Source organism: Peromyscus leucopus, chromosome 14, assembly GCF_004664715.2.
Source record: "Peromyscus leucopus breed LL Stock chromosome 14, UCI_PerLeu_2.1, whole genome shotgun sequence".
NCBI classification, from domain to species: domain Eukaryota; kingdom Metazoa; phylum Chordata; class Mammalia; order Rodentia; family Cricetidae; genus Peromyscus; species Peromyscus leucopus.
The window spans coordinates 27,073,903-27,088,772 of NC_051075.1; the positions used below are offsets into that span (position 1 = coordinate 27,073,903).

At 42.2% G+C, this 14,870-nt stretch overlaps 1 protein-coding gene across 1 annotated transcript in view; it reads right to left on the reverse strand.

Annotated features, from left to right (window-relative positions):
- The window catches only part of LOC114704050 (protein transport protein Sec23A), a 58,276-nt gene extending 45,034 nt beyond the window's left edge, over positions 1-13,242 (reverse strand). Inside the window, exons 1-6 of the mRNA XM_028885109.2 lie at positions 13,117-13,242; positions 7,874-8,119; positions 5,904-5,961; positions 5,332-5,418; positions 2,137-2,373; positions 371-450 (exon numbers count right to left, since the gene is read on the reverse strand). Of these exons, the coding sequence (XP_028740942.1) occupies positions 371-450; positions 2,137-2,373; positions 5,332-5,418; positions 5,904-5,961; positions 7,874-8,094 (683 nt within the window). The 5' untranslated portion in view covers positions 8,095-8,119; positions 13,117-13,242. The remainder of the gene's footprint in view (positions 1-370; positions 451-2,136; positions 2,374-5,331; positions 5,419-5,903; positions 5,962-7,873; positions 8,120-13,116) is intronic.
- Positions 13,243-14,870: the final 1,628 nt, after the last annotated feature.

A 14,870-nucleotide genomic window follows, 5' to 3' on the forward strand; every position in this document is an offset into this window, starting at 1 on the left:
AGCTTTGCGCCTTTCCTGGAGCTCACTTGGTAGCCCAGGCTGGCCTCAAACTTACAGAGATCCGCCTGGCTCTGCCTCCCGAGTGCTGGGATTAAAGGCGTGCGCCATCAACGCCCGGCCCACATAAAGGTTTTATGAACTTAAAAAAAGAAATATATTAAAACTAAACTCCTAACATCATAATGATAAAAAAAAGAAACTGCCTGAAAAAACTATAGCTTATTTTTCTCAACTATGTACTACCACAATCTATTTATATCCCTAACGATACCAAAATTATACTATCACCTAATACCTTTATCCAAGTTGAAGACATGATATGTTTAAGTACCTGCTTGAATTATAGAATTCTGTTTGCCATATTAATTACCTATTAGAAGGAGGTGGTTGCTGAACCTGAGGTCCACGTGTGGCTTGAGTAACAGGTACTTTAGAGAGCGCCAGCATTTCCTATAAAAAGATAATTTCAGTGAGATCACAATATTTGTCAACTTCTTAAGATATTCAAGGTGCTCTGCTACAAATTAGGAACACAAAATGAGCATAAGGTCTCTTTTCCCCAGAAAGCAAACAGTCTAGCTGTGGAAACTGAGCTCTCTCAGTAGCAATTCACCAGGAGAGAGCAAATACAAGGTCTGATGGAATGAAAAGGATGCTAATTTAGAAGTACTTCTTATCTAATGCAGCCAAAATGCATTAATGATTAACTTAAATGTCTTTCTTCTTAGCTTATATGCATTCATCCTTTTCAGCAACTATTGCCTTAAACACCTACTCTGTAGCAGGAATACAGTGGTTTAAAAAAATACTCACTGCTCGCATGGTAGTTAAAATCTAGAAGAAAGGAACGAAGTTATCTAATAAAGCAGTGTAAAATCATAACTGCAGCACTATGAAGCAGTACATCAAGGACTGGAGAGATGGCTCAGCTGTTCAGAGGCTTGCAGCTCTTGCAGAAGACCAGGGTTTGATCCAGCACCTCTATCAGGTGGCCCACATATTAGCCTACCAGCCGTTATCAGCCTATAACTCTAGGAAATCCAATGCCGCCTTCTACCTCTGCAAATACCTGCACTCATGTGCCTGCATACACACACACACACACACACACACACACACACACACACACACACACACACACACACACACTTTTTTTTAAAATAAAAAAGTCTTTTTTTAGCCGGGCAGTGGTGGCATATGCCTTTAATCCTAGCACTTGAGAAGCAGAGGCAGATGGATCTCTGTGAGTTTGAGACCAGCCTGGTCTACAGAGCAAGTTCCAGAACGGGCTCCAAAACTACACAGAGAAACTCTGTCTCAAACAAACAAAAAAAAAAATATCTGGGTTTAATGGTGTAAACTTGTAATCTACTACTTGAGTGATAGAGACTGGCAGATGGTACCTGAGGCTTAATGGCCACCCAGCCTCACCTAATCATCAAGCTCCAGGCCAATGAGAGAGCCTGTCTTAAAAATAAACAAAAGACAAAAATAAAGTAGAGTGTGCCTGATGAATAACAATGCCTTAGGTTGTCCTAAGGCCTACACACACACACACACACACACACACACACACACACACACACACCCCTGCACATACACAGTCACTAACTAAACAATGCACACAGTGAAATCCCAATTAGGAGCATACACTGAAATTCTAATAAAGCCATTACAGAAATGAAGCAGGTTATATATGTGGTCATGAAGAGATATCAAGACACACTATGAAAAGTAGAAAGTCTTCAATTTGGATGACAGCTAAATTACACAAGAAACAAAACTGATGTTACTACTAAAGCTAAAGCCTTGTCATAATGCAATCATAACAAAGTGAACTCACCATGGTTTTTAAAAGTACATGCATCTAGGGTCTGGAGAGATGGCTCAGTGGTTGAGAGCACTGACTGCTCTTCCAGAGGACCTGGGTTTAATTCCCAGCACCCACATGGCAGCTAACAACTGTAACTACAGTTCTAGGGGACCCAACACCCTCACACAGACATACATGCAGGCACAACACCAATGTACATAAAATAAGAATAAATTATTTTTAGAAATACATGCATCTAGAAAGTATTTATTAACATACATAGTCCACAAAAGAATAGGTTGAGCACTCCCATTCTTACCCACCTGCAGTTGTTTTGCAGATAAATCCTTTGTTCCCCTGAAGACATAGCTTTTTGAAATGCCTTCACATCCAAGTTCATGAACCTGGACCATTCTCCCAAAAGTAATAAGTCCAACCAAAGCTGTAGGTGGCAAAAGACTCAATGACATCTGCATGGATTCCTTTAGAGCTTGCAAATCTTCATCTTCTATACAAGTATCAACCACATAGAGAAATATCAAAGGCATCTGGGGACCACGCTTGAAAAAAAATGCAGTAAGGAAAGGACTTATAAAGGTATTAGCATTGTATAACAATATTCAAGACAGTCAACCAAGGACTAATTAAAACTGAAAACAGTGAAATATTAATATGTGCATGCAGTGGAATTCTAATAAAACCATTATAGAAATGAAACAGGTAATATCCGTGATCCTGGAGAGAGCTAAGACATAGCACTGAGTGAAAAAGGAAGTGTAAAGGGCTGACAGGGTGACTCTGCATGTAAAAACACTTGTGGCACAAGCCTGAGGACCTGAGTCCATCCCAAAACCCACAGTGGAAGGAGAATACTGACTTCAGAAAACTCTCTTCTGACCTCCAAACACACACACACACACACACACACACACACACAGACATAGACACAGACACACACACACACACACAGACATAGACACAGACACACACAGACACAGACACACACACACACACACACACACACACAGGGTGGGGGCTTTGGTTTTCTATTTAATTACATGAAGTTTAATTTCTTGTAAGCATTTAATACTTTTCAAACTGAGTGTAGTAATGCACACCTGTGACCCCAGCACAGGACCACCATGAGTTGAAGGCCATCTTCATCTACATAGGAAATGTGAAATACATAAGACTCTGTTGCAAAAAAATTTTAAATTATTTCAAATAATAATTTAACAACTACAAAGTTCAGGCCAGGTACAGGAACAACTATGGCTTCAGCTATCGGGGAGATTTCACTTAGAACAACAAATTCAAGATTAACCTGGATGGAAAACAGAGTGGGGTGCCAGATTTAAAAAAAAAAAAAAAATTATATAACATATTATTTTAAAATCATAAACCATGTACCAAGTTTTTGGTCAAAACCGTGTAGAATAAGTTAAATAGCATTCTACTACAAGTAAAATAGCACACTAGTAATATGTGTATTTCTACTTGAGTGAATTTCTGTAAGTATATCTTTTTTTTAATTATTTTTGTTCGGTTGGGTTTATTTCACTCTTTTGTTTTGTTTTGTTTTTCAAGACAGGGTTCTTTCTCTGTGTAGCTTTGGTGCCTGTCCTGGAACTTGCTCTGTAGACTAGGCTGGCCTCGAACTCAGAGATCCCCCTGCCTCTGCCTTCCAAAGGCTGGGATTAAAGGCATGAGCCACCACTGCCAGACTTCATTTCACTTTTTAACCACATATCTGTGTGGGTATGCGGATGTTTAAGAGCCTAGAACAGAGCATCAGATGCACTGGAGCTGCAATTACAGGCAGTTTTAAACAATCGGACACGGGTGCTGGAGACTGAACTCAGGTCTGCTGCAAGAACACCAAGTCTCCTTAACCACCCAGTCAGCCCAGCAGTGATAGTTAAGTTTTTCTTTTCTTTTTTCCTTTCCTTTTTTTTTTTTTTTGGTTTTTCAAGAAAGGGCTTCTCTGTGTAGCTTTGCGCCTTTCCTGGAACTCACTCTGTAGCCCAGGCTGGCCTGGAACTCACAGAGATCCACCTGCCTCTGCCTCCCGAGTGCTGGGATTAAAGGCATGTGCCACCTCCGCCCAGTTCGTTAAATAATTTTTTTTGTTTTTGTTTTTAAAACAATATTCACTGATTTTTATTTCATTAGGATGAAAGCAGCAATTCTCATCAGAAAATAAACACCACCTCCATCCTACCCCCAAGAGATAATTTCGGTTATTGCCTTTCTTTTTTTGATAAGCAAAAATTACGTTGTTTACTCATATTTTTACTATTTATTTTCTCAATTTGATTTAATTTACTTATATTTTATACTCATACATAAATATAGAAATATTATTACTGGATATTTCATAGTGTTCCTTTCTAATTTCTTTTTGCTTGGCCCCTAACTCACACTATCCCTCCATATACTAAACCAATACACATCTTTCTCCATATGGCTTTCAGAAGGTTTTGTTAATTGCTTTTATTCTGTAATACATGTTAAAATATAATAATAATGAAGGGCTAGAGAGATGGTTCAGCAGTTGAGAGTGCTGACTGCTCTTCCAATGAACCCAGGTTCAATTCCCAGCACCCACATGGTGGATCACAACTGTAACTACAGTTCTAGGGGACCCAACACCCTTACACAGACATACATGCAGGCAAAACACCAATATACATAAAAGAAAAAGAAAAAATTATTTAAAATAATAATAATGAAATGTTTATAAAATAATTACCTAAGCCTGGGATGACTTTTCAGAAAATCAAAACCTAGCCAGGATTGGCAAATGTAGTAACTAGTTCTAGTGAACCACAATTCTGTTCCTGTACCACATTCAGATATTTTTTATTGGCCAGCCATAATGATGCAAACCTTTAATCCCTGGCACTATAGAGGTAGTCAGAGGCAGCCTGCTCTACACAGGGAGCTGCAGGTCAGCCAGGGCTTTAGAGACAGGCACTGTCTCAAAAATATATTTATACTTTTAAATTTCCACACCTTTTTTGATCTTTGTTGTTTTGAGATATGTCTCATAAAGTCCAGATGGACCTCGAACTCATAAACCAAGATGACCTTGAACTCCTTCCTGGTCCTTCTGCTTCCATAAGCAAAGTTCTGTGATTACAGGCATGACCTAACCTGCCCAGCTCTCCACAATGAAATCCATAAGCAACAAGGATATGTTCATTCATAAACTCCTGGACACACAGCAGAATTTAGTATTCTATTAACCAAATATATGTCAAGAGACCTCCAATTATAAAATGAAGCTGAAATGTTGTTCCTAACTGATCAAATCACACCATCCTACCAGTATCTGACTAATCATCAAATAATTCCAGTCAGAAATTACCTTCATCAAATTGATCTTAATGTTTCTTAACTATGAAATGCTCAATTCGATTTGTCAGGCCCTTAACAGGACCTCCATTTTCATAATGATTCTGACGTAAGTCCTTGTCACTTACAGCTTTCTTAAATACCTACTCTTATGTTCTTACCAGAACTACATATTCAATGCTTGAAAACTGGGGTAAAAGCTCAGCAGGCTGATTCAATTCAGATATCCCAGCATATGTAGGTGGAAACTGCAAACAGAGAAGAAAAAAAAAGTTACCAAATTATTGCCAGAAATAAAGTTTTAAACTCAAAATTGTTTCCTCATCATTTAAATTTCTGTCTGTATTTGTTGTTGTTTGTTTTTGAAACAGGGTCTTCTATGCAACCCTGGCTGTCCTGGAACTCACTATGTAGACCAGGCTGGTCTCATTTAATTATTAAAAAGATATTTTCAGGCTGGTGAGATGACTTAGTGGCTAAGTGCTCTTGCTTCTAACCCTGACTACCTGAGTTTGACCCCTGGAGTCCATATGGTATAAGGAGAGAACTAAATCCCTCAAGTTTCCTCTGACCTACACATGCTCAGCCTTGCATATGCACACCCACCCACACACAACCCATACATGGAATGAAAAGAAGGATTGTTTTGTTATAACCATTTTATCCTTTTTACATAAGCATTCCCCTATATGACCAGCACTACAGCAGTAGCATCTGTAGGAGATGTCCTTACCTGATTCCTTTGGTAACAAAAGTTGCAAGCCCAGAGTTTTGCTCGATAATCCACTTGACTGTTTTAAGAAAAAACAGATTAGTTAGGCAATGTTTCAGTTCAATTTTACAAGGACCTTAATTTAAATAAAATTAATTTCATTCAAAAACATGGAGTAAAATTGATGATCAAAGTGATTTGCTTTTTATTCCTTAGGGCATGAGGGGTTGAGCGCGGGCCTCACACATTAGACAAACATTTACCACTAAACTAAACTGTACCTTGAGAACAAGTTTTTGTGGCTTTGTCTCGGTTTTGTTTTGAGACAAATCTTGCTAAAACATCCAGGCTGACCTAGAACCCACAACCCCTCAAGTCTTTAGAATTGTAGGCTTCTACTACCACACCCAGCTGAAAATACTACTTAAGTAGCAATTATAAAGATTAAAGGGCCAGCAAGATGGCTCACTGGGTCAAAGTGCTTGCCAAGAAAGCCTAAGAACCTCAGTTCAATATCCAGAGCCATGGTAGGAGGAGACACTAACTTCCAAAAGTTGTTCTCTGACCTCCATACAATATCGCCACACATGCATGCACACAAACACAAATTATTTGTTTTAATTACACAAACAAGAAAGGAGAGATATTTCTAGAGAAAGTGTTTGGAACAGACACTGTAAAGCAGAGCCTTCTGTTTGGAGCCCACTACCTATGATGTGACACCTCACACAGCCTTGAGGCAGGGGGAGGGGCTTGAACCTGCCCCTACTAAACATACCTCCCCATGGGAGGCCTTTCCTTCTTGTAGGAGGAAATAGGGGGTAGGCTGAGAGGGGAAGGCTGGAGGGGCAGGAGGAAGGAAGAGGGGGATCTTTGATTGGTATGTAAAACGCATAAAAAAGTTTTAATTAAAAAAAAAAGAATTCAATAAAGCAGAGCCTTCCTGGGTACGCACGGTAGTACATTCTTGCAATCCCAACACTTGGAAGGCAGGTGCAGGAGGACTGTATGCAGCACGTTCGAGGCTAGTCTAGTCACATAACAAGTTCCAGGCCTGCCGGGGCTACACAGTGAGACTGTCTCACAAAACATAAATCAACAACAACAACGAAGATAATAACAAAGAAAACCACAGGAGATCCTTCAAACTTGAAGAGCAGCCTGAAGGAAAGGGAGCCAATGACTGGAGAACACAGGCAAAATGCTATATGAAGAATTAACAAACACTTGCAAAGTGCCAGGCTGTAAGTTTAGTTGGTATGCTCAAGGCTCAGACAGAGAAAAGATGGGAAGATGTGACATCGATAGGAAAGACTGAGTAAGCCTATAATCCCAGCATCAGCAAACACCAAGCAAAAGTCAGAGAATCCACAGTGCTCTGGAGGTAGAACTGACTGCATTCACTAACAAACTAGATGGGAGGAAAGGCAGAAGAAAGAGAAATTTAAAAAAATGTTTCCTGAGATCTTGCCTTAGGAATAATAGCACCTTTTGAATACCACACCAACTCATTTATGACTTTTCCAAGTCATAAGATAGGTTCATACACAGCCAGTACCATTAATAGGATATAATACTTTTTATAATGACATTTGTATCTGGTCTCTTCACTTTACTAATTCATTATAACTAGAATGCTAAAGCTCTTGGGATTCCTAGACTACAACTATAAATAGAAAAAGCAGAATTCTTTACATAAATGAATAAGAAACAATTTATTTTCCTTTTCTTTTTGTTGAGATGATCTCATGTAGCCCAGCTTGGCTTTGAATCTGCTATGCAGCTGAAAATAACTTGAATTTCTGATTGCCCTGCCTCCACTCTCTGAGTGCTGAGATCTCAGGTGTGTGCTGGTTTATGTGAAACAGGGGACTGACCCCAGGACTTTGTGTGTGCTAGGTAAGTACTCTACCAACTCAGCTAACCCCTCAGCACAAATTACAGTTCTGAACTATATTACCACAGTACTTCCTCCAATGTATTTTGATTACCATAAAGGATTCAAAACTGCTCGGCAAGTTGTCCGGCTGCACAGGACAGGCTCGTATTGAATGGGTGGTAAGTCGGGTCTCTCCTTTAGAGGTGTAAACAGGGCTGCCACCGGAACAACCATTCTTGTAGCTTCCAGCCGACTAGATGGCCAAACATTCCAACTGAACCGGACCCCATCTCGTTCTTCATTTTGTTGGATGAATTCCAAATAAGTTGTCATTGTAGTGCTTGATTCTTATCTCTGTCTGAAACATAAATTAAAAGATATTTAAAAATCCAGAAGCCTCAAAAGAAATTCAAAGTAAACATATTTTCCTACCTTTGGCAATATTAACACACTAAAAATTATGACCAAACAAAAACTTAATAACTCCACTCATAATCCATAATGGCTCTATAAAGCCCAATGCTCATGAGGCTCAGTAAGAAGTAGTGATTCTAGCTAACTTAGTTCACTCTCTTAAGACTACTGACAAGGTGAGATGGCTCATTGGGGCACTTGCTGCCAAATCTGATGACCAAATGTGATCCCTGGTACTCACACGGTACAAAGAGAGAACTAAGTTGTTCTCTGACCTCCAATGTGTGCTGTGCACATGCACGCACTGTGCACACAACCAACCACATGCACTTTGTCACACACAAAAGAAACAAATATAATAAAATATTAAACATTAAAGACTAGGACCAATACATAATGAGTGCCCTTATTATTTATTTAAATGTGTATACAGGGAAAAGGACAAAAAAGGGGTAGGAACCTAGACATTATGATTCCAATCAACTTTGTAAGTTATGTAATTCTAATAAACATACAAAATCATAAAATTCTAAAATACACATGGTTTTTAATTCAAAAAGGACAAGTTCTCATCTGACTTGCTAGAAGAGAGCATTTAATAGTATTTCTGCTAACAGGAAAGTTTGTCCTGAAACTAGGTAGAGAATACCAGTGGCATGACAAAGTGCCTGTTAAGTGGTATCCCCAGGATTTACACACCACAGAGCCCCTCGTAGAAACTAAATCCTAACTTGTGAACGCATGTTGAGATATAAAATGTGAAGAGAATATTTTAAACTCACAGGCAGGTTTAGGCTTTCTGGTCATCATTTGTCACTGTCACTGTTTTGACAGAGTCTCACTACATAATCCAGGTTATCCTGGAAACCCCCATCCCCAGCTGCAGCCTCCCGAGTGCTGGGATTACAAGTGTGTGTCATCACGACCAGGTAGCTGGCTATGGTGCTGGCTTCCCCATCTAGAGTACATTCCTGCCTCAGGCTCTCCAGCTGCAAAGAGTGGTCAGTCATGAACGGAAGCCAAAGAACTTAAAAGCACAAAAATGTAGAATTCCAAGTACTAGTGTAACAAAAATGAAAGAAATAAGGTTAAAAGAACTGAGGCTGGAGAGATGGCAATAGTTAAGAACCCTCACTGCCCTTTGCAGAGGACCTTGGTTTAGTGTCCAGCACCCACATGGCAGCTCACAAACATTTCTAACTCCAGTTCCAGGGGCTCTGATTCTTTCTTCTGGCCCCCGAGGACACCAGGCACACAAGTAATGAACAAACATAGATGCAGGCGAAGTACTCATACATATTAAAAACAAAAAAAAATTTAAAGGGGGCTGGAGAGATGGTTCAGCGGTTAAGAGCACTGGCTACTGGGTTCAATTCCCGGCAACCACATGCCAGCTTACTACCAGATTCTATCAGGGATCACCCACTTCTGGCATCTGAGGGCAACAGGCACACAAGTGGTGCACAGACATTCACACAGGCAAAACACCCACACACATAAAACAAAATACTTTTCAATTAAGTCTAAAAACAGAATTGATACAGAGCCATGCTGAAAAAAAAAAAAGAATAGAACTGAAAATTATAGACCTACATTGTCAGAAGAGAGAATATGGATGTAAAATTGCTGAGAAGGATGTGGGAAAAGAAACTGATTTTAAATGAATGGGATTGTTGGCCTTATTTTATTTTTGGTTGTGAGCCTAGCCTTTAACGGCTGAGCCATCTCTCCAGCCCTGTTGGCCTTATTTTAAGACTCCAGAAAACTATATGCCTATTCTGCTATGTGAGAACACACTGCAAAGTACCGCGTATGCACCAGAAAGCAGGCCTTCACCAGACACCCAATATAGCATCTTGATTTGGGACTTCTTCTGAAACTTAGAAGTAAGTTTCTAGTCAATAAAAAAAGCTGATAAGGTTTTCGATGTTGTCATACCTAGCATTAGTTCTGTAAGCCATCCCTCACTGATGAATGAAGTTGCTGGGAACCACCAGGCTTCAGTGACTTTCCATCTGTTGCTATCCTATGTGCTAGGCTCTCTCCTTGGAAAGAGAAGCAATAAACACATCTGGTAAAACCAGCATGGTGCTGCATGCTTGCCACCCCAGTACTAGGGGAGGCTGAGACAGGAGGACTGCTGTAACCTGGGCTACAGGTTGACACAGTGAGACCTTGTCTCAAAGAAATAAAAGTAAAAGTAGTAGAAGAGAAACTGAGCAGAGATCCTAAGTAAGACAATGGTTACATGAATAAAAATCTTCAGTTGCTTCCTCTCCCCCTCCTCTCTGTTCCAATGCAGACTACACATAGTAATCTTTCTGTTTGTTTGTTTAAGGGATATAAAAGTAAACATGTTTTCCTTGGATCCTCAACAATGTTTAAAAGTATAAGGAGATCCTGAGAACCACTGCCTAAGCTCCCTCTCAATGAGGAAGATTAACAGACTCAGAAGGCATTCACACTTAAGCTTAAGAGCCAGGTTTAAGTTTCTACAACAGGTTGTGGACTGGATTTTTTTAAAGCATATTGTATCTAGAATACTTTTTGAAAAGGTTTAGTTATTTTTATTTTATGTGCATTGTTGTTTTGTCTACATGTATGTTTGTGTAAGGGTGTCTGATTGCCTGGAACTCGAGTTATAAACAGTTATGTTCTGCCACATGAGTGCTGGGGATTAAACCCTGGTCCTCTGGAAGAGCAGCCAATGCTCTTAATGGCTGAGACATATCTCTAGCCTATGGAGTGCATTCTAACTCTACATACTTGTATTTTATTAGATACACGAAATGTCACCTGAGTGATATTTGAGCACAATTTCCCTTTTCCTCAGTTTTTTTCTCTCACCCTCTCTGCTCTAAAATTATATTCACTCACTGATATCCATTGTATTTCTTAACATTCTCACCTTCCAGCAATCTTCTGAAGCAAGCTGCACCTGTTCTTACTTTGTCCAGTTACATGGTCACATACAATACTCTCTTACTTTCAAAAGTAGTGTCTGCTCAAGCTTAAAATCACAAATCCCAGCACAGAAGTCCTTTCACAAACTTCCTTAATGTGATGACATTATTTGGCAAGCACTTTATTACCTAGTATTAACATTAGCCTAAATATATAAAACCAGCCAGGCATGTTGGCACACAACTTTAATCCTAGCTCAGGAGGCAGAGGCAGGGGGATCTCTTCTCAGTTCCAAGCTGCCATAGTGAGACCCTCTTTAACACACACACACACACACACACACACACACACACACACACACACACACACTGAAATATCGTTAGAACACAGATTTAACAAATTCAGCTTTTTTTAAGTGATATAAGATACAAAAAACCATTCCAAAGAAATGACACTTTTTTATCAATAATTTATAGCAGTGAAAACTATTTTAATAGTTTCTGGTAGACCAAAAGTATCATGTCACTTTAATGTAGCACAGCAAATATTTTCCTGAAGTATCTTGAAAGGCCTTCCCTAGTATTGTTTTTCTCAGTTCCAATTTTAACCTCCTTATGCATTTCTAATAGAAAAACATATAAATTGAAGTTCCTTAGTTATGTGTTACCATTGTACCTCTCTACATTTCAGCTGTAAAATTTTCTCTTATATGTATTTATTTTATTTCATTTTTTTGTGTATGGGTGTTTTGCCTGATGTGTGTCTGTATACCATGTGTGTGCAGTGCCTGTGGAGACCAGAAGAGGGCAGTGGATCCCCTAGGAATGGAGTTAGAGATGGTTGTAAGCCAGTAGGTGAGCCGCTGTGACTGTGACTGTGGCTGTGGCTGTGTATCCCCCTAGGAATGGAGTAAGAGATGGTTATAAGATAGTAGGTGAGCCGCTGTGGGGTGTGTGTGTGTGTGTGTGTGTGTGTGTGTCCGTGTCCACTTGAACCAGGACTGAACACAGGTCCTCTGGAAGAGCAATCCACTGGTTGCTCTGAACTTCTGAGCCATCTTCCCCAGTTGTAATATTTTCAATGAAAAGAACTGAGTAACAAATGTTATGCTCTTGGGCAATCAATTTCGATGAGAAATTTGGGCAATAATACTATATAGGTCTATGAAACAACTAAAAACACGTGGACTTCTGAAGATACTGAGAAGAAGGGAGATTTAATACGCAGTTATATTTAGACTTCTTTAAGCAAATATGCCTAGTTATCCGCGGCTTAGGGTGGGAGTGTGTCAAGACGTAAGACACGACATAAGTTTAGGTGAGAGAGTGAATGAAGCATCTCCTCTGGCTTAGGGTGGGAGTGTGCTAAGAGGTAAGACACGACAGAAGTTTAGGTGAGAGAGTGAATGAAGCATCTCCTCTCTAGTCCACCTATGCATGCATTTACGGTAACTGTCACTCTTCCTTTTCCACGAACAGTAAAGCCCTACCGACAGAATGGATGCCCGAGTGCACCACGGCATTGCTCAGCTCTCAAAACTGGTCATTAGCCATGAGCCCAAGGCATTAGCTTTACCTGTTACTTTTTTTTTTTTCTCCTTAACCTTTATAAAGCCCAAGGCCGAATTACGGGTGATGTAGTCACCTGGGTTCAAAGTCTAGGGCACTCCTGATCAAGTCAAGAAACGAACCTAGTGGCCCCCGGGGCCCAGGAGCCCTGGGCAGGGATGGGAAAGCGTGTCACCCAGGAGGTGGGGTGGGCGCGGGGCCAGCTGCCCAGACCGCCGTTCTCCACCCCGCTCCCATCCTTCCACCGGCACCGGGAGGACTGGGGAGGTGGACGCTCGGTCGGGTCGCCCTGACAGGCTCCAGCGCTCAGCGCGCTCCCGTCAGCGCTGGGCCCCAGCCTCCGGCGCGCCGGGCCGCCTAGGCTCGGGCACGGCGAGGACAGACACCGCCGTCCTCCTAAGCCCCCAGCCCGCGGCCCGCCTCCCAGCCCGGGTGGAGCTGGGGAGGTGGCAGCGACGCCAGTCCTTACCACAGCGCCTTCCTTCCAAACGAGCACCGCGCGCCGGTCGCAGCCTCCGCCTCACAGAGCCGGTCGTCCCCTCCGCCGCCCTGGAGCAGCCGCGGCACCGCAATCAGGGGCGGCCCCGCCCCGCCCCCGGCCTTCGGGAGGGCCCGGGCCCGGGCAACATGGCTGGTTGCCGCCTCTGCCACGTCAAAGGGGAGGCGGCGAGGAGAAGTGCGATCCACGGAGCGGCGAGGGGAGGGAGGGAAGAGGGAGGCAAGGGGCGGGGACAGCCCCGGAAGGGGCGGGGCGCACCGGTGGCAATGGGCGGGAAGAGTGGCGGAAGGGATGGGACGGGCGTGAAGAAAGAGGGTGGGGCGAGCGAAGAAGTCCTGCGAGCCCAGGCAGAGGGGCGGGGATAATTCAGGAAAGGGCGGGGTGAGAAGGAGGCAAGGGGCGGGGACAGTCCCCGGAAGGGGCGGGGCGCGCCGGTGGCAATGGGCGGGATGAGTGGCGGAAGGGATGGGACGGCGTAATAAAGAGGGTGGGGCGAGCGAAGAAGTCCTGGATAATTCAGGAAGGGGCGGAGCGAGCAGGCGGCAGTGGGCGGGGCGGGGAATAAAAGGTGGGACGTGAGTGACGGAAAGGCGCTGCCGGGGAGCTCCGGGGCTCCGGAGTCTGGCTTGAGAGTAAAGTTAAAATACCCGACTGGGACGTGGCTAGCAACGGGAAGAAAAATGCTCTGTTAGCCACCAGATGGAGCCTTCCTGTCTGCTGCTTGTTTGTTGGAATGATTGTTTTCTAGTATACGGGAAAAGCTCTTGCATGGGTTGTTTTTTTTTTTTTCCTGACAGATTTTACCCGTGTGTTCAAATGGAGAAAAAAAACAAGGCACTAGCCAACAATCTTTGAAGTATTTACTAGAAAAAGATGCTCAGATTCTCCTAATTTTGAATTTTCGCCAGTGTGTTAAGAGCCAATGAAATGGCTCAGCCAGTAAACTCGCCTGCAGCAGAACCCACAACGTGGAAGGAGAGAACCTACTCTCCAAAGTTGTACTCTGACCTCCGCACCTGCTATGACAGGCACGCACCCACACACATGCAAACGCAAAAATCGTAATTTTATATTTTTGAAGTGTCTTTTTAGGCTGGTGGTGGAGGGTCAAGCCTAGAATCCCAATAGTCAAGGTAAAAAAAAAAGACAGGCCACCCTAAGTTACATTGTGAACTGTAGACCCTTCTGGGCTACAGAAGCGACGTAGTCTCAAAATCCTAAAAATTATCCAGGTGTAGTACTTGGTTTATGCCTATAGTTCGAGGACTAAGAAAGCTGAGGCCGGAGGATCACTACAGGTTTGAGGACAACCGGAGCTACCTAATGGGTTCCGGAATAGCCTGAGCTACAAACCACTAAGATCCTATCCCCAAAAAAAGGAAAAAAAAATTAAACTCTCCATCTCTCCACTTTGTGTCAGTTTTGTTCCCCGAGAAACCAGAAAGGGTTATAAGATTCAGAGGAATGAAAAGTGCTTAGCAGTGGCTGAATTCTTCAGGACTCTAAAAATGACAATTACTGCAATGTTGTTCATTAATTTAGAAAATATTCAAGACTCTGAAGTTCACCCTCAGTCCCTGCTCCCTACCCAAGCTTTAGAAGAGAAAGTGGAATTAGGTTTAAAAAAGACCTAGAAATTCTTTAGGAACCACTTCTCTCAGGAATTCTACTCTCCCGCTTCACGCCACCACCGGAGCCATTAACTTGATGCAACCCGCAAGTTG